At 43.2% G+C, this 25,521-nt stretch overlaps 1 protein-coding gene across 2 annotated transcripts in view; it reads left to right on the top strand.

The window, feature by feature from the left end:
- Positions 1–470: 470 nt before the first annotated feature.
- The window catches only part of RIPOR2 (RHO family interacting cell polarization regulator 2), a 164,954-nt gene continuing 139,903 nt past the window's right edge, over positions 471–25,521 (top strand). For both annotated transcript variants that reach the window (XM_050941799.1, XM_050941801.1), the window contains exon 1: positions 471–553. In XM_050941799.1, coding sequence (XP_050797756.1) covers positions 478–553 — 76 coding nt within the window. In that variant the 5' untranslated portion in view covers positions 471–477. The remainder of the gene's footprint in view (positions 554–25,521) is intronic.

Here is a 25,521-nt window from a genome sequence, read left to right as displayed (position 1 = left end):
ATATTCAACCGTATTATTGTTTAACTTTAACCTCCGTCCCCCCCAATAAATCACGTTGCCTGTGCCTGAGGATGCTGGTCAACTACATAGCTAGAGACCCAGGTTTCAGGTACGTGCACTGTAAACTCTCCAGGGCAGGGCCCCTGTTCTGTGTTGGTGTAGCCCTAGCACAGCGGTGCCCTGACCCAGGCCTGGGACCCCCTTGGGCGCTCCTGCAGCACAGCTGGAAGTGGAGGCAGGAGCCAAGCTGGCAGGACGCTGGGCAGGGAGCCCCCCTCCCCCGCTGCCTGCCCGGGATGAAATTACGCGCCCAACAGCTTCGCGCATAAAACATGAGCAGTCAGCGGGGCGCTGCCGGTGCAGCCAGGGCTGAGAGCCGCACGCCGGGCAGGCAGGTGGCTCCCGGGCTCCGTACGGGGATTTACCCTTTTCCCGGGGCAGCTGCGGCCGCCCCCAGGAGTGCCCCGCGCAGGGGCCATGGAGCTGCCGCCGCGCCTGCACTGGCTGAGGACCAGGCTGTGGAGGCACGGGGCTCGGCGCCGGCAGGTCTCCAGTAAGTGTTACCTGGGGGGGTGGGCGTGCGGGGGGCTCGCCTCCTTCCCTGCCCCCACCCCGCCGGAATGACGCTGAGCACAGGGGCAGCCCTAAAACTTCCCGGCCCTGGGCTGGCCCGTCTGCGTGCCCCTAACCCCTTACCTCCGGCGTGGTGCAGGCGAGGGGTCGGAACATGCACCATTTCTACCCGGACAGCTAGGCTGGGTCCAGTTCTGACACTCCCACAGCTGAACTACTCACTTGAGGGGACACCCTGGAATCAGGTCAGTACTGGTGGGGGTGGTCAGAAACTATTTTATTGCACAAGGGGAGAAAGAAGTCGGGGGTGGGGGAAATCCAGAAGAATACACCCCTCAGTATGGGATCAGCTGTAGTGAAGGATGAGGCCGGTTTTGGGAACCTAACAGATAGCATTAAGATGACAGGGGGGCCTTGGTGGAGGTCATCGCTTCCCTGCCACGATGACGATCATGTGCTGAAGTGGCAGCTGCTTTAATATATTCAAAATTGCTTCTATCTGAGATAGTCTTAGCCTAGGTGACAGATCATAGTAGTTTATCGCAAGCTTCAAAGACTCCCTTTTAGCTGGCTTGCAAGAGGGAACAGTGGCCTTTTGGTTCTATTGAATCTCTGCAGCAATGTATATACTAAGTCCATAAATGGCTATTAGCCAGGAAGGGTAAAGAATGGTGTCCCTAGCCTCTGTTCATCAGAGGATGGCGATGGATAGCAGGAGAGAGATCACTTGATCATTGCCTGTTAGCTTCACTCCCTCTGGGGCACCTGGCATTGGCCACTGTCGGTAGACAGATACTGGGCTAGATGGATCTTTGGTCTGACCCGGTATGCCGTTCTTATGTTATGTTCTTATGTTCATACAGAAACCTGAGTAAGCAGAGTGGGGACTTCTTTAGTAAGTGTCTGACCACTTGTTGACAGACAGCATAGACGTACAAGGGAACAAAGAAGGGATGACAAACTATCTCTGTTCATCTTAAGGTTATGGGCCAAGTATGGCAAAAGAGAACTTAACTGAAAATGCCTAGTGGGAATCACTACAAAATGTTAAAATACATTTCAATAAAAACAAGCATGCTATGTGCCAAGTATGGTACCTACAAATCAATGTTGTTTGAATATCTTAGTTTATTACAATTATCCTGAAATGTCAGAGATACCAGGATCCATCCTGCCCCATGAATACCAAACTCTCTCAGTTATCCTCTTGAACATAATATTGTTACAGAAGCCAAATCAGTTTAAACTGAGAACCTTTCAAATTCAAAGCATTATTTCTAGACTTTAGAACACATCTGCTGAAATGAGTGTTTCTACATTCCTACACTCTTTATTTACTGAGTTAATCATTGGTTCTGATCAGTCACCTGTTGTATATTTGCTGTTGTGCACGTACTTATGTAGTGCAAATATTTATGCATTCCATGGTATTATGGTCAATTCCTATTTCCTAGTCAGAAGAAAAAACAATTCTGTTTCACCTTTATTTAGGATTATATTAATCTTTTCCAATTTAAATTCCCTATTTACAATGAAAGAATTGACAAATAGTTTGGGAATTATTTGGAAACATCTTAACACAGGCTGCCCCATTCACTCTCCTCATTCTGATTAATAATTATCCACTTGCCCTACTTCAGTTGTCTCTTGAGCTAGTAGTAATAGCGCCAAATGCATCTAGCACCAGTTTATACAAACTGAAAGAATGGGAAATCGGAGAAGGAGAGATACTCTGAATAATTTAAAGAGATTTCTTTGGTTGGGAAAGTGCTCCAGCTTTGGGAAACATTGTAGCACAGAAGGAAGGGGCGGGGGTTAAAATGAAAATGAAAATGGAAATAAAAAATTCAAGAGAAGAGAGGCTGGGAAGCTTGGGTGGGTGATTTAGGAGAGAGGTACTAGACTCTGGAATATTTTATTATTAGGTTACTAATTTGAATCCAGACTGAGACAATAGTAACCAAAAGGGGTTCCTTTCTGTGGCTTGAGTGTCCAGTACTGAGAGGCCAAACCTAAGGATGTGGCCCTAAGACTGAATTACTCCCTTTGTGCCTCGATGTGGCTCTTAGTGATCAGGATTGAGGCACTGTGGCAAAACTTACATTATTGCTAGATACATTGTACATGTTCTGTTTATAAAATGGATATTTATAAACACACCCAGAGTATGCAGCAAGGAAATGATCACTGTTCAGTTTCTGATGTCACTAGAATCCCAGCCCTCCACAGTGGCCTCTCTTTGAAAATGTAGTCATCCGGGAAGACAGACTGAGGATTTTGCTGTGTCCTATCAGGATTATTGTGATCACTATTTTGAATGTCATCCTCTGAGGAGAACTTCCCAGAGGCACAGTTTAAGCTTTGTTATAAAAATGCTTCTTTGCGTGAAAGAGCACTTTCAAACTGTTGGAAAGCCTTTGCATTGTAAATGTAGCTTTGATGGTCAGACCAAGGGAATTCAATAAAGCAGATGGGATGGATTCTCTGTGACAACTTTTAAAATCTCAAAGACTTCTGTTTAATTTTTGCCTCTTGACACAGGCAAATGTACGTGGTTTTGCTTGCATTGGTGAAATCAGAAAGTAAATGTTACTTTATTACACTGGTGTTAGGGGGGAAAAAAAATATATCCTGTTTGTATCAATCAATCAGCAACCAGTCTGATGAAGCTAGATTTAGTATTCTTTAGACAAGCCTGCAAAACAATTTTTTTGCTGCTCCTCCCCAAAATGTGATTGAATCCTGACTATTAGAATCAGGTAACTGCACAGGGCTGGGGAAGTGGTTTACATATAAAGGGTCAGGTGTAGCACAGAGGGAGTATTTTTCTCCCATTACTCTCCCTGATGCAGAATGGGAAATCACATCCTTTTGCTGGTTGATACAGATGCCAACATTTTATAATAGTTTTGCAATGGACAGGGATTGAGAGAATGCTATGTCCTCAGCCTTTGAAGGGTTTGAGGGTATTCTGGTGAATTATATCATATTACAAAATCAACTATTAAATTGTCATCCCTCAGTGAAATAGGTAAGTATTATCTCTATCTCACAGATGAGGGAAATTAAAGCAGAAATGTTAAGTGACTTATCTAAGGCCATAGAAGCAGTCAATATCAGAGCTGGGATTGGAATACACAGGGCCCTAGTCTGAGCCCTGTGCTTAGTCCATTAGACCAGGCTGCCTTTCATGCTATCAAGCTGCCTCTCGTTGCGAGAGATCAGACTGACTGCTCAGCGGAGGAGCATAGAGTGTAGAGCAGTGTTTCTCAAATTGGGGCCACTGCTTGTGTAGGGAAAGCCCCTGATGGGCCGGGCCAGTTTGTTTACCTGCCCTGTCCGCAGGTCCGGCTGATCGTGGCTCCCACTGGCTGCGGTTCGCTGCTTCCAGCAGCCCCCATTGGCCTGCAGCAGTGAACTGCAGCCAGTGGGAGCCGCAATCAGCCGGACCTGAGGACGGGGCAGGTAAACAAACCGGCCCGGCCTTCCAGGGGCTTTCCCTACAAAAGCAGCGGCCCCAGTTTGAGAAACACTGGTGTGGAGCTGTGCAGGCTCTATGCTTCTGTCAGAGATGGGGAACAGTGAGGAGGCCATGCTGGTTTGTGGGATTTTTAAAAAAGGTGCAAAAATTATGGGACTGAGACAGTTGCATGCTGAGAAATTGACCCCTTGCTACCAGTCAGTCTTGCACGAGTTGTTTTGGCCCAAGCATGCATTGTCCAAACTTTCCAAAAAACAGTGCTCTGGACAGTGGTGGGTTGCATACTGAGATACCTATCCCTGGGACACTGCACTCTGCATTGATACCAGCACTCCACTGCTGACCCAAGGTCACATGTGCACAAACAATATACTAACTGCAGCGGCTTTATGCCGACATAACTTGTGTCAACCAAAGTTCCTAGTGTAGACATGTCCTAAGTGTGCAGTAAAGGTTCAAAATAGATTGTATTTGCCACTATTCACTACTATTGTCTTCCCCTTAATTGTTAGTGGTAATATGGTAGGCTTTTAAATATATTTGCTTTTTGGGGGGTTTAGAGTTTATGAAATATTAAGTACAAGGTCTCTTTTGTTACATAAAGGGAATGTTCTTTGGAAAAAAATATAACATGCAGACAGTTTCATGAAGTTCTGATGTGATGTGGGCACAATGTTTCAACTTCCAGGGGTCTATTCAGAATTTATTTAAATTCATACATTTTCAGAAATGTCAAAGACACAAATCTTTGTCTTTTCAGTGTGTAGAGAATCTTTAGTGTGTAGAGAAAAATATCTAACTATGACTAATGTTCTACCATTGTCATTCAAAACCTTTTTTCACTAAGCATTTGTTATAGATGAACTGGTATTATGCTAATACTTAGTTAAGTATATGTAAAACTATTGGATTAGCATGCTTATTTTGCATACAAATTAGAATAACAAGAATTTCATATTGCAAAGACCTCAGGAGTGTTTTGTGTGTATGTTTTAAATATTACCTCCAATAAAGGTGCTCAGCTGTTATTAGAACTGTTTCAAAGGAGTTGGAAACACTTTCTTTTTACACATTAAAATCAGGGAATTTGAAAGCAGCTCCGTGTGCTTGCAACAAGCCCTCTGAGAGTACAGATGGTGATGAACAAGAGTTACATGTATTTTTATAATATGTAGTTACTTACAGATGATGAAATGTAAAATTACCAAGGAAATATGTAATAGTTAGCAACAACCTGAGCAAGAAAGCAAAAAATCCCAATATCACAAGTACATTTGTGTTTTGTTTTTCTCCATCCTTTACTGGGTTATGATGTGCCCCATAATTATACCCTTCACATATTAAAAATGCTGTTTCCCCACCTTTAAATAAATAGAACTTCAATAATTCTCACTGGCATTATCTGCAAACATGATAATTCTCACAAAGCTACAGTGGTCTCACCTTACTTCTCAGGGAAGATTTAATAGCAGACTGCTGTAGTGAGACCTCGTATTATGGAGGCTTGGCCTAGACTAGAAAATTAGGTTGGTTAAACTATGTCGATCGGGGTGTTAAAAATCCATACCCCTGAACGATGGTGTTAAGCTAACCTAAGTCCCTGTACAGACAGCGCTAAGTTGGAAAAATTCATCCACCATTGACCTAGCGACTGCCTCTTGGGAAGGTGGGTTACTAATGCCGATGTGAGAACCCCTCCTGTTTTCACAGGTAATGTCCACACTGAAGCACTACAGTGGCACACCTGTGCTGCTGTACTGTTTTAAGTGTAGACAAGTCCTATGACATCATTGTTTTTGTTAACTATGCTACAGAACCATTACAAATGTACTATGGGATATTGTCATAACCACTTGAAACTAGACTATAATTGTCAAAATAAATTAATAGCCACAAAGATTCTCCCAATCTTTGTGTGAATTAACAAGGGTTTCCTATATGCATAAAGCAATGCCTATAAAGAATCAGAGGCAGTGTAAGAAAATCTCTGCATTGTCATGAGCCATTTTTTCCATTTATGTGCATTAGACCATGTTGTGTTCACAACAGATGACTGCACTACTCAGTTGGAAATGAGAGGCTGAGGATCAGTGATCACTTAGTTTTCTGAAGATGTCACAATTAACACCTGTGCTAAATAGCTTTGTGGTAAATCCCTGCGTAAAATCCTATAGGGTGAAATTCACATCTGGGCAGAGGGTCAGCACAAGGACTATGCATCCTTTAAGTCCCCATTTAGGCCTATATATTACCTCACTAGGGCTTTGTGCTGGCTTCCTGCACAGGGTGGTTTTTCACCCCGAATTAATTATAGCTGACATGGAGACTTTCACAGAAAGTGTTCTCCCAGGTGACGGGTGTGCCATTGGTGTCAAGGTGTGAACACAACACAGTGTGCCCAGCTTGTTCCACTTTCTTCCTCTGTGTGGGAGTGATGTGCTGTTTGTGTGTGTGCATGCACATATGTACATACATACCAGTACCTTCTACTGAACAAAATATATCAGACTTGCCCTTATCAGTTTGTGGTTATCATGTCTTGTAGTAGGTAGCATGAAAAAGGGGTGACATTTAGAGTTCAATCTGTGGAATCACAGTAAAGTCATTTGGGTGTCATTTGGGAAGAAGGTTTCAAAAGAAGGTGGTCAGTTAGAGGCAGTCAAAAGAAGAATGAGTTAGTTGGCCAGAAAGCTATTTCTTTGGAGATATGGAAACTGAACTCCTCAATGTAATAGTTGTAGACCTGTGCCAAATATGTGTTTGTGTTTGGGGTGGTTACTGGATCTGTGAAGGTAGGTGTGGTGATCTGTGGATTTCTTGTCTGTAGGGTTCCATAGCTGAAGTGGATTGTGTTATCTGAGAAGTTGATGCTAGTGTGGGAGTGTTCCAGAGAGTTGGATGGATGGTGGTTGCTGAAGTTGTGGTGGAGATCTATGAGGGAGTTTAGGTAGCCCATCCAGAGGATGAAAAATATCATAGATGTATCCACAAAGGACTATCTTCCTCCAGAAACTCTGGAATACTAACAACCTCTCATGCTTGCCACCAAGGAGGTCACCTCTTTATACACCAACATTCATAGCATTGCTGCCTGCCTCTCGCACAATAATGGCATTGCTGCCTGCCTCAAAATACCTACAAGACAATGAACAACCCTCAGATATCCACCCCAAACACACTGCCAAACTCGCCCAATTCATCCTCTCCCATAATTATTTTACCTTCAACAACAAAAACTTAGTCCAAACCACAGGAACAGCTGTAGGTACTAGGATGGGGCCCCACTATGCCAGCCTCTTCATGGGCCATCTTGAGGGGAAAAAAATCTGGACAAATACACCACAAAACTAGTGACATACCTGAGATATTTTCATCCTGTGGGCAAACCGCTTTATCTCCCTCATAGGTTTCCACTACAACTTCAACAATAGCCATGTATCTATTAAACTCTCTCGGGAACGCTCTTACACAGTAGCATCAACTTCTTGGACAACAAGATCAGCTTCAACAATGGAACCCTGCAGACTGCTAATACAAGAAAGCTACAGAGCACCACACCTACTTTCACAGATCCAGTAACCACCCCAAACACAACAAGAAATCCGTTATTTACAGCCAGGCACTCAGATACCACAGAATATGCTCCGTGGAAAGTCCAGGCTATATACCTTTACGCACTTAAAATCACCTTCACCAGACCAGGATACTCCATCAGAGAAGTCGATTGCATCATGGACTGGGCCACCCCAATACCCCAAGGGGACCTGTTTCAATACAAAAATAAAACCCACTCTTACTACACACCGCTAGCTGTCACCTACCACCCCTACTGGAGCCAATACCAGATATCATAAAACAACTACACCCCATACTGGCTGGGGACCTTATCTTGAAATAAGTATTTCCTGAACCTTCTCTTCTGGCCTTCAGACAACTCTCCAGCCTCTCCAAGCTCATTATTGGAACCAAGCTCCCCATAGACAGGACACATCAAAGTGACATCAGACCCTGCCAGAACAACAGATGCAAAACCTATAGACATATCTCCACTGCTGCAATCATCAACACCCCCCTATAACACATCTTACACTTACAAGATCCATGAGTCCTATGCATGCCTATCAGGACAGATGGAGTATCTCATCCAGTGCCCTAAATGCCTCAGCAATGATGTGGGTGAAACCAGACAATCACTACTCTTTTGAATGAACACACACAGGAAAAAAAGACAAAAATACTGTCACCTGTGGGTGAACTTTTTCACAAAACTGTCACTATATCTGACCTCTCAGTTCTCATTCACAAAGAAAATCTGCACAATACCTTCAAAAGATGAGCCTGGAAGCTTAAATTCATAACTTTGCTAGTCACTAAAAATCATGAACTGAATAAACACACTGGATTTATGGTTTACTACAACAATCTGTAACCCACTAACAATGCCTCTCCCAGCTGCCTTTCCCCCCGCCCATTCCTTCCCCTCTATGACTGAAAGGGTGTTAATGGGCCCCTTCTCCTTGAGTGGTCCCTTGAAATATGTGCCAACTACTTATGCTAAACAATCTGTTTCACCTTGTTTTTAGTTGTGACGCTCTGAATAGGTTTCCCAGACCTGAAGAAGAGCTCTGCGTAAGCTCTAAAGCTTGTCTTTTCACCAACAGAAGTTGGTCCAAAGAAAGATACTATGTCACTGTAGATGAGTGGACTCACCCCTGCGGCGGCACCTCCTGCTGGTCTCTCAGGGAATTAGCTCGTTCCAGCTCCGGAGCGCCCTCTGCAAGCCGATGAGCCACCTGTCCTCTGGCCCCTGTGTCCCTCCCTGGACCTGGTGCCCTTTTATTTGGGGTACTGCCCCTTGGCAGTAACCTCTCAGTCTTAGAGTCTCCCCTCCTCAGGGAACCCCCACCCACTATCCCCTCCTCACCTCAGTATAGGGCTACTGCCAGTCATCGTCTAGCCCCCACATCCTGGGGCAGACTGCAGTATCTGCCTACTCATCACTGGCAAGGTTGGGTTTGGACCTGCTGCCTTGGCCTACCCCTGGGCTGCCCTCTGCAACCCCCAGAACCTGTTAGCCCAATGCTAGGCCGCAGCCTGGGGCTTTCCAGGCTGGAGCTCCTCACCCTGTTCCCAGCCCTGCTCCCCTCAGGTACCCTGTCTCTAGCTCCCTGCAGCCAGGCCCTTCTCCCTCTACAGGCAGAGGAAGACTTCCTGGGCTTCTGGCTCACAGCCTCTTATAGGGGCCAGCTGGGCCTGATTGGGGCATGGCCACAGCTGAGCCTACTTTCCCCAGTCAGCCCAGCCTTCTTGCTCCAGCCACAGCCCTCTCCTAGGCTGTTGTTAACCCTCCAGGGCAGGAACAGGGGATCACCCTGCTACAGTCACCTACTTTTGTCTCTTTAATTTGTGGTGTTCCTTTTCATTTCTTGTCTGTGAATTCAAGCTTAGTTCTTCAATGTGTCACTCCTTTTGAGAGCAAAAGGATTAGTGAAACATTGAAAAGACCCACCTTGTCTCAGGACCAACATGGCTTCAACAACATTGCATAACACAAATTAAGACAACCAGCCAAATTCGTTATACTGGGGTTTTAAAGACATGAAATAAGACTAAGAAGCTGTTGAGCAATAGTGTAGCATCAGAGAGGAAGTGAACTCTAAACTGATTGTTGTTTGAAAAACTCTAGAGAAGAAAACGATAAAAATGACTGAACATACATTTTTAAAGCCCCAGAAGGAACATAACTAATCTAGCCTCCCTCAAGGAGACCTGCACCCAAACAATAGAGTGGAATGCATTCTTCCACTTTTATGACCAATCCCATCTTTAATTTTTTTGCAGGTTACAACATTATGCCATTAGTATTAGTCCCGCTTGATGGGACTGAAGAGCATGTGGTCTTTACTTGTCATTTAAAGCTTTTATTTTAAATCACAGGATTCTGAAATTATATTCAAAAGTCATCTTCCAGAACTAGTATAGGAAGTAGAGCTCACCAGAGCTGAGTCCCAGTAGCTCAGAAAGGAGACTGACACTGGTCCTGGGGAGAGGTCAGACTATGTGTTTCTAAAAGCAGCAAAGAATCCTGTGGCACAGCTACCGCTCTGATATGTGTTTCTAGTAAGCCCTATACCCAGTGATGGAATGTAGCTTTTTCTTTCCCCTAAGAGATGCACATGTATTACTCTCCTTAACATTAATGAAAGTTACACATGACCCAGAGAGGAGAATAGCCTCCCAATAAAGTATAAGTCTTTCTGTGACATAATTAACAGCAGAAAAATACATAGCTTTTTATTTAGCATTGCTCAATTTTTGATGTGAGAAACAAACATTTCCTCAGTTGCACATCAGTCATTCTCCAGAGCACCATTCACAAGGTGCTTTGATGTTTATGATAATTGAATCTTTTTTCTTTAGAAGATTTGACACCATTTACTTCAAAGCAGCAGTCAACTCTATATGCATTCAGTAGGTGCTGATTAGTATTTATAAATGGAGAGAGAATGAATAAATGTAGCTGTAAATTTTAACTGTACTGATAATTTCAAGATGTTTGTCAATGTTTTCAATAATTGTTTTATTGAGCTAACATGTTCCATAAGTTGGCAAGACAATGTAGAATAAAAATAAAATATAAGCTTGTCATCAGGTTTCAAAACATCTTGAGCAATTAGTAACTGTTAGACAAATTGCATTTGGTGTAAGATATAAGAATAAAACTAACTGTATAGATGTACATTTTTAAATAATAAAATTTCAGTTAAACTAGACCTAGTTATTTAAAGTGAAAAACCTACAAGATTTAAAATTGAACCCAAATAATAAGTGCCTACAAACGTATTACTTTTCAGACCAAAAAACTTGCATTTTATGGACTTAAGGGCACATGTTAGAGGAGTTAAAAACTAGCTTACAAATAATCTTCAAATGTAGTTGTTAATGGGGAGTTATCAATGAGCAGGGTCCCGCAGGGACTGGTTCTTGGTCCGTTATTTTTATTAGTGATCTAGATGGTGACATAGAATCTTGGCTGGTAAAGTTGCAGATGACACAAGGATTGGTGGGGATAATAAATACTGTTACAGAGTGATGTGAATCACCTATTTAAATAGTCATAATCCAACAAAATGCATTTTAATATGCCAAGTGAGGTAATACATCTGAGAACAAGGACCAAACGTTATATCTACAGGATGGGAGACCCTGTCACTGCTTTTCAAAACTCAGAAGGATTTAGAGGTCATTGTAGATAATCACTGCAACGAGAGCTCTCAGTACAGTGCTATGGCAAACAAAGGGATAAGGTGTTGCTTGAATGTATAAAAAGGAGATATCAAGTAGGGAAGTGCCCCTGTACACAGCATTAGTAAGACTGCTACTAAAATATTCTCTTCAGTTCTGGTGTCCACGCTTCAAGAAAGGAGGGGAGATACTGGAAAGAGTTTCAAAGGAAGACTTCAAAATGATCCAGGAGAAAACAAGCCGTATGATGTGTGGTTAAAGAAGCTCAACTATTAATGGAGATTCTCTACGTCCTAGTAAAGAGGAGAGGATGGAAGATAAAATACGGGTAGGATCTGATGGAAAAACAGTCAAATGAGTCCCTTTCATTTACATCATGTAATGGCAGACAGCTGAAAAGTAATTTAAGTACTTATATACAAATGCTAGACAGCTAAACAATAAGATGGGCAAACTAGAGTGCCTTGTATTGAATGAAGATATTGCTATAATAGGCATCACAGAAACTTGGTGGAATGAGGATTATCAATGGGATGCAGTAACATTAGGATACAAAATATACCGGAAGGACAGAACAGGTCATGCTGGTGGGGGAGTGGCACTATATGTGAAAGAGTGTAAGAGTCACATGAAGTAAAAATCTTAAATGAACCAAACTGTATGGATAGTAATTCCATGTTTGAATAATAAGAATATAGCAGTAGGGATACACTACCAGTCACCTGACCTGGATGGTGATAGTGACTGTGAAAAGCTCAGGGAGATTAGAGAGGCTATAAAAATAAAAAACTCAATAATGAGGGATTTCAACTATCTCCATATTGACTGGGTACATGTCACCTCGGGAAGGGATGCAGAGATAAAGTTTCTTGATACCTTAAATGATTGCTTCTTGGAGCAGCTAGTCCTGAAACCCACAAAGGAAGATGCAATTCTTAATTTAGTCCTAAGTGGAGCACAGGATCTGGTCCAAAAGGTGAATATAGCTGGACTTCTTGGTGATAGTGACCATAGTATAATTAGACTTAACCTCCCTGTGAGGGGGTGGAGGTGAGGTGGAGTGGGGAACACCACAGCAGCCCAACATGGTAGCATTTAATTTCAGAAAGGGGAACTACACAAAAATGGGGAAGTTAGTTAAAACAGAAATTAAAAAGTACAGTGCCAAAAGTGAAATTCCTGCAAGCTGCATGGAAACTTTTTAAAGACACCATAATAGAGGTTCAACTTAAATGTATACCCCAAATTAAAAAACATACTAGGAGAACCAAAGAAGTGCCACCATGGCTAAACAACAAAGTAAAAGAAGCAGTGACAGGCAAAAAAGGCATCCTTCAAAAAGTGGAAGTTAAATCCTATTGAGAAAAATAGAAAGGAGCATAAACTCTAGTAAGTGAAGTGTAGTAGTAAGTAAGGAAGGCCAAAAAGGAATATGAAGAATAGCTAGCCAAAGACTCAAAAATTAACAGCAATTTTTTTAAGTATATCAGAAGCAGAAAGTCTGCTAAACAATCAGTGGGGCCCCTGGACAATCCAGATGCTAACGGAGCACTCAAGGACAGTAAGGCCATTGCAGAGAAACTAAATGAATTATCTGTATCAGTCTTCATCGCTGAGGATGTGGGGGAAATTCCCAAGCCTGAGCCATTCTTTTTAGATAACAAATCTGAGGAACTGTCCCAGGTAGGTGTTTCATTAGAGGAGGTTTTGGAACAAATTGATAAACTAAACAGTACAATCTGTTCCTGGTGACTTATTATTCACCCACGGGTTCTGAAAGAACTCAAATATAAACTTGCAGAACTACTAACTGTGCTATGTAACTTATCACTTCAGTAACTTCTGTACCAGATGACTGGAGGATAGCGGATGTGACACCAATTTTTAAAAAGGCTCCAGAGATGATCCTGGCAGTTATAGGCTGGTAAACCTAACTTCAGTACTGGGCAAACTGGTTGAAACTATATTAAAGAATAAAATTATCAGACACATAGATGAACATGATTTGTTGGGGAAAGTTCAACATGTTTTTTTGTAAAGGGAAATCATGCCTCACCAATCTACTAAAATTTTTTGAGGAGGTAAACAAGCATGTGAACAAAGGTGATCTAGGGGATATAGTATACGTTGATTTTCAGAAATCCTTTGACAAGGTCCCTGATCAAAGGCTCTCAAGCAAAATGAGCTGTCATGGGATAAGAGGGAAGGTTTTCTCATGGATCGGTCACTGCTTAAAAGATAGGAAACAAAGGGTAGGTATAAACGGTCAGTTTTCAGAATGGAGAGAGGTAAACAGTGGTGTCCCTCAGAGATCTGTACTGGGACCAGTACTATTCAATATTTTCATATATGATCTGGAAAAAGGGGTGATAAAATTTGCAGATGATACAAAACTACTCAAGATAGTAAAGTCCAAAGCAGACTGCAAAGAGTTACAAGGGACCTCACTAAACTGGGCAACAAAATGGCATATGAAGTTCAGTGTTGATAAATGCAAAGTAACGCACACTGGAAAACATAATCCCAACTATACATATACAATGATGGGGAGTCTAAATTAGCTGTTACCACTCAAAAGAGAGATCTTGGAATCAATGTGGATAGTTCTCTAAAAACATCCACTCAGTGTGCAGCAGCAGTCAAAAAAGCTAACCGAATGTTGGGAATCATTAAAAAAGGGATAGATAATACGACAGAAAATATCATGTGCCCAACTTTAGTAGTCCTCCAACTACCATCCCACGCTGCTTTGTGGGAATCTGTGACCAATCTGTCTGTCCCCTGTGTACTTTCCACTGCTCTGGGGTCAAATTGACCAGATATTCCCTCCCCCGTTTAAGAACTGGCATAGGGCCAGGATCAGCCCATTTGCCCCTGGATTTGGAAATATCAGCACTGCAGTGACATTACTCCAGCAACATTCCACCATGCCTTGCACAGGCACTTGGAGCTGATGCAGGCAGCTCCTGCAATAAGAAAAACTTATTGAGGAGATCTCAAAACATGTGGCCAAAAAGGGTCACAACCAGGGTGCCTACCAGTTCCATATTAAAAAAAAAAAAAACCCACCCAGGAAAAAATGTACAGAAAAAACAGGGATGACAGAAGAAAGTCTGGTGCTGCCCACTTGATCTGTCCACTTTATGAAGAGCTGGACAAGATTTTTTTGCCAGCACGTCACTACAGAGCCCAATGCCCTTGTGGAGAGTGGACATCTCTAAGGACTGTGCGGAGACTGGAGCCCCTAAGGATAAGGGTGAGTGGAGAAGGATGAGGATAGTGGAGAAATCTCTCTGAACCATCAGGATCTCTTTGGCTCTGAGGCAGGCGTGCTGGAACAATTTTTATAGTGGGGATGCTGAGAGCCATTGAAGCAAACTGTAAACCCTGTATATAGTGGAAACCACTTCAAGCCAAGGGGTGCTGCAGGAACCCCTTTTTCCAGCACCGATGCTCTTAGGAGCCTGAGGGTAGCCATGTAGGAAGCCAGCCCGATTTCTAGCCCCAGACAGAGCAGAAAAATCCTATTGATCCTATCAAGGGGACCTTGTGATGCAAGTATCTATCTTCACAACTTACTATTGTTATGCTATACTGCTGGGCTAGGTTCTGTTCTGGATGTCCCATGGCTGCTGCCATTTTGGGTGGGCATGAACTAGGAGACTTTCCAAGTCTCCACCTCCCACTGCCCTCTTTTCCTCCGTCCCCCAATGTGGTCCCCTTTCATTCTTGCCCCCCAGACATGTTTTCAAAATAGTGGCTGGATCAGCCAGGCAGTTGGCTTCTATCTTGTGCTGAAGCCCTGACCTCTGGTTATTTACAAACCTATACCATGAAGGGCGCATACCCATCTGCTAATTCCCTTCTTCCTCCGTGGATCTCTCTTGCTTGGCAAATGTTGCCCTCACCCTCTGCTCTATCTGCATGCTCTGAATGGCAGCTGCAACCGCTGCCTTCTCTATACTTGCATGGCAGATTCAAATAATGATACTATTTAGTTGTGCAAAATTCAAAAAAGTTGATTGTAGCAGTTGTTACAGAAAAAAAATTAGCTCATATTCACAGTTTATAGGAGGTATACATAGGCATGGGCAACTGCATGCCCTAAAGGTATTAAGGCTACTGGTCCCTGCTAAGGCATATATATCTGTAATGGGACATACAGGAAAATAAGTTTAGGTTTGGGATAGCATAGCTGAACAGCTCTTGATGGCTTTTTACAGGCTTCATAGAAAAAGACATGGGGTGGTTAAGATTTCAGCCAATCAATACAGAATGAGAATAATTTTTCCTCTGCACTCCCAGTATGTCTACAGGGGATATGAAGCAGAATCAGACTGAGAAATTGCTCAGTTTTAGTCCGAACATTGTGCAACATAGCTGCACAGTCATTATCCCTCGCATAGCTCACAGCTCCTTTACACTCCTGCAGCACTTCTGGTGGGGACCATCTCGGTGAATCACTTCACAGCAGAGCTCGCTGGTGTGCCCTTTGCCTTTTTGAATAAGCTGATTCTCTGCCTTCTAGTCATCTACTTCAGTGTAACATCACTGAGAATCAGGACAGCCTAAAGGGGAGATGGAGAAGGTGACTATCCACCCCTCTCACCCCAGTGACCTCATACAAGTACCTCCAAAGCACCCCATGAACTGCAGACCCAAAACCAGGAATATAAACAACATTTCATTGTAGTTCCCATGCACACATGTACCATATCTGAGGTCTCCCAAGACTGGAATGAATCTCAGTGGATCGAATTCAGAAATAGATTTTTTTTTTAAACCCTCTATCTTTGCTTCTGTGGAAATAGCTGTAAGCCGTACAGTAACTGCCTGTTTTCCCCTTACTGTTCTGTTTGCCACATGCTGAGGACAGGGGATGGATTACTTGATAATTGCCTGTTCTGTACATTCACTCTAAAGCACGTGGAGTTGGCCACTGATGGGATAATGAGCTAGATGGACCATTGGTCTGACCAAATATGGCCATTCTTATGTTCTGCTCCTCTAGCCATAGCATCTGCAGTGGCAAGACTCTCAAGGACAGGGCCTTTACCAGTGGCTGGCCAACCTGAGGGGGAAGAAATGGAGGTCTAAGGATGAGATATTTGGAGACTTCCTTACAGACTTGTGTGTAAATTACATATATATATAAAAAAATATGTGGTATGGGGTTGGGGGTGGAGGAGACTATAGAGAGCTGGAGGTACTTCTGATGTCAGAGAGTGAGAAAGACAGGCAGCTATCCAAAGACAGCACTGAAATTGCCTTGGACAGCATTGCCATGACTTGAGACACTGTGAAGAAATACAGGGACATGCAGAAGCAGCATCTGGAGGCAATGCACAGGCAGAATGCTCTGCTGTAGTGCTTGCTATTAGGCCCTCAGTCTCCACCCCATTAATGTCTGTAGTGATTCTAGGGGCAAACTTCCCATTATTCATTAAAGGTAAACAGGCATGAATTCTGAAAGATCCTAGCACTGTGCACCTTTCCAGATCAACCTGCATTTATGTTGGTAAACCTGCCATAGTGGTCTACCAGGCCTTGGAGCACCATGAAGAAATAGCCCTTCTGTTTATAAACTTGGTGGCCTCATGTGGGGGCAAATGATAGGCACTTGGGTCCCAGCAATTTCTCCAATACAGTTTGGGAACCCCATGCATGTAAAACCATCAGTAATCTCCTGAGCATTACCGAGTTTTATAACCCAGCTCAACAATATGTTCTGCATGGCAGCAACCACTTTCATGACAATGGCCATCTACTGACTGCTCTGAGAATTAGCTCCTCTGAGGTCCAATACCCTCTTTTGGCACTCATTTGCATGCTCTGCTGTGCCCCTCTCTCTCTTTGACTCAGAATGCTCTCTTCTTCACAGCTTGGCCCTCCAGCCTGGTCAGTCCTCCCCTTCTGGGGTAGGGAAGTCTTATTAGACAACTGTCCTAGAAAGTCTTCTGCTGCACTGCTCAATCTATGCCACTTCCCCAGTAGGATAGGGGAACACTGGCCCACTCTCTACTCTGAGTAGAGCACAACTGAGATTAAATTTGGGTTGACAAAGTGACCTGAAGAAGAGCTCCGTGTAGCTCGAAAGCTTATTGTTCTTACCTGCAAAAGTTGGTCCAATGAAATAAATTATCTCACCTGTCTTGTCATTCTAATATCCTGGGACTGTCATGGCTACAACTACACTGCATATATGAAGTCAGACCTGACGGCTATCAAAGAGTGGTTGGGGGCAGGGGAATCAGTCTTAGAATGGTGAAGGCCTTTTTTCCTGTGAACTGAAGAGAGGTTACCTCTGGTTAATTAGAGACATCCAAGTCAAATTAAGGGCTGCTGGTGACCTATAAAATCCCTCTTCAGGTGAGAGAGGAGGAGGAGGGAGAAGAAACCAGCTGTAGCAGAGTTAGAGGCAGCAGGCAAGAAAAGGTTTCCCCCAGATGTAGGGCTGTTCTCCTTCCTATAGGGGAAACACTGAGTTTACGTCTGTTTGGGGAAGGGCTGGTAACCAGAAGCCAGCATAAGAAGATAACCCTCTAGTAGGGGGAAAGAGATATATTTCTTGTGTGTTGTGGGGTTTGTGTGGTGGTTTTTTTTTTTTTTTTTTGCTTAAGAGAACTACACGGGCCTACCCTGAGGCCAACCTTATAAAAAAACCAAAGTTAAGAATTAAATCCAGAATAGGACTGATTTACTCCAGGCCCCGCCTTCCCCCCACCAGAGGGGAGAATGCTGAGGCTGACATGGCAAAAGCTGTGCCTTGCCACATTGGGTACAGCAGGATCAGTCATAAGTGCATTGGCTGCAGTCTCTTACTGTGGACATCTAGACTCAACTGGGGAGGATGTGCGGGGACGTTACCAATAAAATCCCAACTGCATTAAATACCACACTACCTTAAAAACTAGATTTTCCTAGCAGCTTTTTCAGGATGGATGCTTCACCTGACTCTGGTTTGCTGTACATTCAACGAATCAAAAGATGTGGCCCAGGGGCATGGCTCAGCCTGGAGAAACTAGAACTGAAAGCTAACCTCGGATTATACTTCTACTAATTATTTTGTTGGAAGCTTTTTGGGGAGTCTACAAACAAAGCAGTTACTGAGGGCTTTAAATAAGTCCCTCTCTCCTCCCAGTGAGGGATGCTTCAAACTACCTTATCTCAGAAGGTGCTCCCTTTAAAGCTCCAGGTGCCAGTATAGAGATTACACATTAGGAAGAGGCCATTAATGCTTTTCCTGAGAGTTGGAAGACCAAGGTTGTGATTCTCTGGAAAAAAATCAACCCCAAAGCTTCTCATACTTTTTTGGGTTTCCCAAGTCTAGGCAGATTCCCCTTCCCCATCTCTGTGGATGGATGCTTCAGGGTGGGCCTTCATCTGGGTGTGAACCTCCTCAGAAAATGGTTTTGAGATATACGATAGAACTCACCTTTTGTCCCAGGGACAATTCTGTCCTTCTCCCAAAGGAAGTTAAAATAAACCCCATAAATAATCCCTCCATAGCATCCAAAGATGGTAGAACCAGTGCTGTGGAATGATATTTTGGAAAAGGCACAGGATTGTTTTTGCTACAAAGAGACATGATGGCATTCAGCCCTTTTTAGATTTTGGGTCCCTCAATAACTCCATAAGGAGATCAATATTCCAGGAGGAAATACTGAAATCCATAGTTACAGCATTATCTTCCCGAAACTTCAGAACATGAAAATAAACCTCCTGGAGATCTACTGAAAACTTGGCATCTAAGTTATTTCAGAAGGGAGACAGAAGAAGATAATGTCTGGCAAATCAGACACTACCACACCTCTCCTGAGATAAAAATCTGATTCTACTCCTGCACTAGTTGGTCTTGTGTGGCTATTCAGCAAAATTCTTGCTTTGCTTTTGGCCAGCAATTGCAGCAAATCAGTATTTAAATATCTTGGTTCAAATCCAGTACTAGCATCTTTTGGAGGACCCATTATTTAACAGCTATCTGATGTTGGGTCCAGAGAAGCTGTTTATCAGTACAGATTCAGGGGGAATGTATCTGGACTCCTATATCACTCAGAATGTGGAGGGAGGAGTAGGGCAAGGCAAAGAAGGGATGTGGTCCAAGGAGGAGACATACAATATAATCATGCTATGGATCATTAAGCTCACTCCTCCATTTATAGCAGATGATTCTTCGGAAACTATATAACTTCTAAGAAGGCAGCAAACCATCAGCACTACTTGAAAAAGTAGTCCTAAGTATTTCCTTATTATCCTCTGCCTTTAGCAAGAGAGAGTCTTGCTTGTGGTAACCAGGTATTAGCTTCTAACACCATCCTCTCAGCCAAATACGCCAGACTATGCCAACGCTGTTTTTGCCTTGCAAGTTAACAAGAGGGTCACTTCAGTGCCCAAGTCCCCTCAAAGTATTCTGTGATATCCAGCCCCTGACACTGGCTACTCACAGATGTCCAAGATCCTCTGCCCGCAAAGGAGCGGTGTACCTCAGTTCACCAGTTAAATCACTGCTCCTGCATAATGCATGGCACTTGTAATGAAACAAAGGACGGTTTAAGAAAGAATAGAGATTCCATTGGAAACAAGAGTGTGATGGAAACAAATGGTAAAAATACAAAATAAAATGCAAAGTAGGGCTACACTTATGAACAGTTACCTTTCCTATCTAATAAAGCAGGTCCCTCCCTCACCAATTCAGTTTGTTGCAGAGCTGGCTAGCTTCTCAGGAGCCAGGATCCAATCTTTCATGAAAAACACCTCAGCTCAACAAGATGTTTCCTCAGTGAATGGATACAGAGTGCCTCTCCCCACTGAGTTATACTGAAATAGTCTTTTGTCATCTTTACTAATAGACAGGGCAATCCTCTTCCCTTTTAGAATGGTCCTTTTTTTTTTTTTTGACCTCCACAAGCTTTTGGTTATTTACAGTTGTTTTTGATGGTTTTCTATTGACTATTTTGAGATGGGGCAATGGTAGGCAATAGAACCTTTCACTACATCACCAACTAACTGGAGAGAGGTGGCAACTCCAGGGAATAAGCCATCACTGAGCAATACTACTCCCTGCTGTCTCTTTTTAACGTTAAGACCATAAGGATATAAACTTCAATATAATTCTATTATTTCTTAAATATTATCCATACACACATGATTAGGAGCATCAATAAGTTGCAAGCTTTCTTACATGTTACTCTTTACGGACAAAAACCCCGTAAGTAGTGTATTTGATGTAGTGAGTTTGTCAAGTTTGAGATCAGAGATGTTTGCAAAGAATAGGAGATCCTTTGCTGAGGGCTTTTGTGTCTCATGTGGTCCTAAGCAGGCTCAAAGCAAAGATTTAGTATGCCTCCAGTTGCTATGGAGATGGGGAATGCCCACTGTGAAGACTCTGACATGAAAGGTCCTAAAATGAAAACTCACAAGTATGGCAGAATGTCCCCCTTCAGAAAAATGCTTTCATGTAAACCGCCTGTATGATTGTTTTCTACAAGCACAACACATTTGATGATCAGCGTTTCCTCACAATATTTGTTTCCTATATGTGTTGCATAATGCAATTGCTTTTTACTCTTATATTTTATATCTTCACTAACAATGGAAAACATGAAGAGGCTGAAAACAGAAGACACACTGAACTCAGAAAAAGGATTCTGAAATACTGTAACTCAGAGAATTAAAACCCTAGCTAGATACAAATGAATAGATTCCCTGTAGAACAATCTGGTACCAAAGGTGCTTCTCATTTCCTACACAATGTTCTTTTGAGTATTATGATTCTTAGGAGAAAATAACACCTAACTGGGAAATAGCAGTCAATGTTGTTAGATAACTGGATCTCTGATTGCCTGCACAGGCCTGGTGTCTGAACACGGGTAGCCAAATTACTTACTATCCTGAGACTGGCTCCTGTCTAATCAGTACCCATTTTCAAACACTTATTCCTGGTCTTGGTGGAACAAGAAAAATTACAGGGAAGCAAATCAATGTGTTAGCAATAGTGAATGGTTTTGGATACAAAAGAAGAGCTACTATTATACAGACAAAACACTTTTTTTGGAAGAAGTGCCTTGGTATAGGTTAGAAGCATGTGAGATGAGATAAGGTTATCTGCTCTAGTGCTCTCTTCGCGCTTGTCTGATTTATGTCTTAATACTGCTGCCCAAGCTTTGGCTATGGCCACGTCCAGACTAGGAATTAAAATCGATTTTAGATACGCAACTTCAGCTACGTGAATAACGTAGCTGAAGTCGAATTTCTAAAATCGAGGTACTCACCAGTCTGGACGGCGCGGCATCGATGTCCGCGGCTCTCCGTGTCGATTCCGGAACTCCGTTCGGATTGATGGAGTTCCGGAATCGATGTAAGCGCGCTCGGGGATCGATACACCGCGTCCAGACTAGACGCGATATATCGATCCCCGAGCAATCGATTTTAACCCGCCGATGCCGCGGGTTAGTCTGGACGAGGGCTATGTTCATGAAGAAGCTTCTTTTGTTTTTATCACTTAAAGCTCCTGCCTGCACTCTAATCAGCCCAAAATAATTTCATTGGGTTTTTAAGTGGTCTAATCATCTTCCCCCCCCCGCCCCCGCAATTCTTTACCATCTTTGTTCATTTGCTAAATATCCAAAGATGCTATTATTATAGGTACTGCAGAATTATTCTATATGAGGTAGATGCTACTGTGTATCAGCTATTCATTCATACTGTGAGGATGTCACACACACTGGCATTTTACTGTACAAGCCAGGGCAACGATTCTATTTGTGCTTCAGCATTAAGCACGTGCATAAGTTTTTGCAGCCTCAGGGCTTTGATCTGTTCAGTAGCATTGTATATTAATGATGAGGTAGACTGTAAAGAAATTAGAAGTGATGGAATAGATAAGAATCTATTGGGCCAAAATAACTTTGTGGGAAGAAAGCTACTAGAGGTTCCCCTGATATAGTGCTTAGGGCAGTGTTTCTCAAACTGGTGTCGCCGCTTGTGTAGGGAAAGCCCCTGGCGGGCTGGGCCGGTTTGTTTACCTGCCCCGTCCGCAGGTCTGGCTGATTGCGGCTCCCACTGGCCGCAGTTCGCCGCTCCAGGCCAATGGGAGCTGCTGGAAGTGGCAAACCGCAACCAGTGGGAGCCAGACCTGAAGACAGGACTGGTAAACAAACCGGCCTGGCCCGCCAGAGGCTTTTGCTACACAAACAGTGACCCCAGTTTGAGAAACATTGGACTAGGGTGATTTACAGAGCATGCAGGGGTGTAATCAGGAAGACCAAAGAACAATTGGAGTTGCAGCTAGCAAGAGATGTGAAGCGTAACAAGAAAGGTTTCTACAGGTATGTTAGCAACAAGAAGGTGGTCAGGGAAAGTGTGGGACCCTTACTGAATGTGGGAAGCCAACCCACTGACAGATGATGTGGAAAAAGCTGAAGTACTCAATGCTTTTTTTTGCCTCAGTCTTCACAGACAAGGTCAGCTCCCAGATTGCAGCACTGGGCAGCACAGTATGGGGAGGAGATGGGCAGCCCTCAGTGGCGAAAGAAGAACTTCATTTAGAAAAAGGATCATTTAGAAAAAGCTGGATATGCACAAGTCCATGGGGTCAGATTCAATGCATCTGAGGGTGCTGAGGGAGTTGGCTGATGTGATTGCAGAATTATTGGCCATTATCTTTGAAAACTCGTGGCGATTGGGGGAGGTCCTGGACAGTTGGAAAAAGGCAAATATAGTGTCCATCTTTAAAAAAGGGAAGAAGGAGAATCCGGGGAACTACAGACCGGTCAGCCTCACCTCAGTCCCTGGAAAAATCATTGAGCAGGTCCTCAAGGAATCCATTTTAATGCACTTGGAGGAAAGGAAGGTGATCAAACAGTCAACATGGATTCACCAAGGGCAAGTCATCCCTGACCAACATGATTGCCTTCTACGATGAGATAACTGGCTCTGTGGATATGGGGAAAGTGGTGGATGTGATATACCTTGACTTTAGCAAGCTTTTGATATGGTCTCCCACAGTATTCTTGCCAGAAAGTTAAAGAAGTATGGATTGGATGAATGGACTATAAGGTGGATAGAAAGCTGGCTAGATTGTTGGGATCAATGGGTAGTGATCTATGGCTCAATGTCTAGTTGGCAGGCGGTATCAATCAGAGTGCCCCAGGGTCAGACTTTTGGCCGGTTTTGTTCAACATCTTCATTTCATTCCCTACCCTCAGAAAGTTCGCAGATGACACTAAGATGAGGGGAGAGGTAGATATGCTAGAGGGTAGGGATAGGGTCCAGAGTGACTTAGACAAACTGGAGGATTGGGCCAAAAGAAATCTGATTAGTTTCAACAAGTGCAGTTCCTCCAAGTGCAGGACTTAGGATGGAAGAATCCCATGCATTGCTACAGGCTGGGGACCGACTGGCTAAGTGGCAGTTCTGCAGAAAAGGACCTGGGGATTATAGTGGAGGAGAAGCTGGATATGAGTCAACAGTGTGCCCTTGTTGCCAAGAAGGCTAACGGCATATTGGGCTGCATTAGTAGGAGCATTGCCAGCAGATCAAAGGAAGTGATTATTTCCCTCTATTCAGCACTGGTGAGGCTACATCTGGAATAGTGTGTCCAGTTTTGGGCTACCCACTACAGAAAGGATGTGGACAAATTGGAGAGAGTCCAGCAAAAATGATTAGGGGGATGGGGCACGTGACTGACGAGGATAGGCTGAGGGAACCAAGCTTATTTAGTCTGCAGAAGAGAAGAGTGAGGAGGGATTTGATAGCAGCCTTCAGCTACCTGAAGGGGGGTTCCAGAGAGGATGGAGCTCGGCTGTTCTTAGTGGTGGCAGATGACAGAACAAGGAGCAATGGTTTCAAGTTGCAGTGGGGGAGGTCTAGTTTGGATATTAGGAAACATTATTTCACTAGGTGGATGGTGAAGCACTGGAATGGGTTACCTCAGGAGATGGTGGAATCTCCATCCTTAGAGGTTTTTAAGGCCTGGCCTGACAAAGCCCTGGCTGGGATGATTTAGTTGGAGCTGGTCCTGCCTTGAGCGGGGAGTTGGACTAGATGACCTCCTGAGGTCTCTTCCAACCCTAATCTTTTATGATTCTAAGTGGGAGCATGGAGGATGTGGTGGAGATTAAGGATTATCAGCACCTAAACAAATACTTTGCCTCAGTTTTTAATTAGACTAATGAAGAGCTTAGGGGTAGTGGCAGGGAGGCTAATGGCAATGAGGATATGGTGGTAGAAATTACCACATCTGAGGTGGAAGTCAAATTCTAACAGTTTATCCCGGCCCCTGGGTTTATACCCATTAATCTCCATCCAGGAATATTAAAGAAACCGGTACATAAAACTGCAAGCCCAATAGCAAGGATTTTTAATGAATCTGTACATTCAGGGATTGTATGCTATGACTAGAAAATTGCTAATATAGTTCCTATTTTTAAGACCAGGAAAAAATGTAATCCAGGAAACTATACGTCAGTTAATTTGACCTCAGTTGTATGCAACGTCTTGGAACAAATTTTGAAAGAAAAAGTAGTTGGGCTGAATGGTAATTGGGATAAAATACAACATGGTTTTACAAAAAGTAGATCATGCCAGACCAACCTGATCTCCTTCTTTGAGAAAATAACTGATGTTTTAGAGAAAGGAAATGCAGTAGGTTTAGTCCCATTAATCTACCTGGATTTCAGTAAGCAATTTGATATAGTTCTACATGGGAAATTTGTTAAATTGGAGAAGATGGGGATTAATATGAGAATCGAAAGGTAGATAAGGAATTGGTTAAAGAGGTGACTACAACCAGTCGTATTGAAAGGTGAACTATCAGGCTGGAGGACGGTTACTAGTGAAGTTCCTCAGAGATCGGTCTTGGCACCAATCTTATTTAAGATTTTTATTACTGACCTTTTCACAAAAAGTGAAAGCATGCTAATAAAATTTGCAGATGATACAAAGTTGGGAGGTATTGCCAATATGGAGAAGGACCAGAATATTATACAAGAAGATCTGGATAACCGTGTAAACTGGAATAATAGAAATGGGATGAAATTTAATAGTTCAAGGTCATGCATTTAGGGACTAACAACAAGAATTTTTGCTATAATCTGGGGATTTATCAGTTGGAAATGACAGAGGAGGAGAAAGATGTGAGTGTATTGGTTGATCATAGGATGACTATGAGACATTGATGTGATGCGGCCATGAAAAAGGCTAATGCAGTCTTAGGATGCATC

Source organism: Gopherus flavomarginatus, chromosome 2 (genome assembly GCF_025201925.1).
Source record: "Gopherus flavomarginatus isolate rGopFla2 chromosome 2, rGopFla2.mat.asm, whole genome shotgun sequence".
Taxonomy (NCBI): Eukaryota; Metazoa; Chordata; order Testudines; family Testudinidae; genus Gopherus; species Gopherus flavomarginatus.
This window is presented reverse-complemented; position numbering and strand designations above follow the sequence as displayed.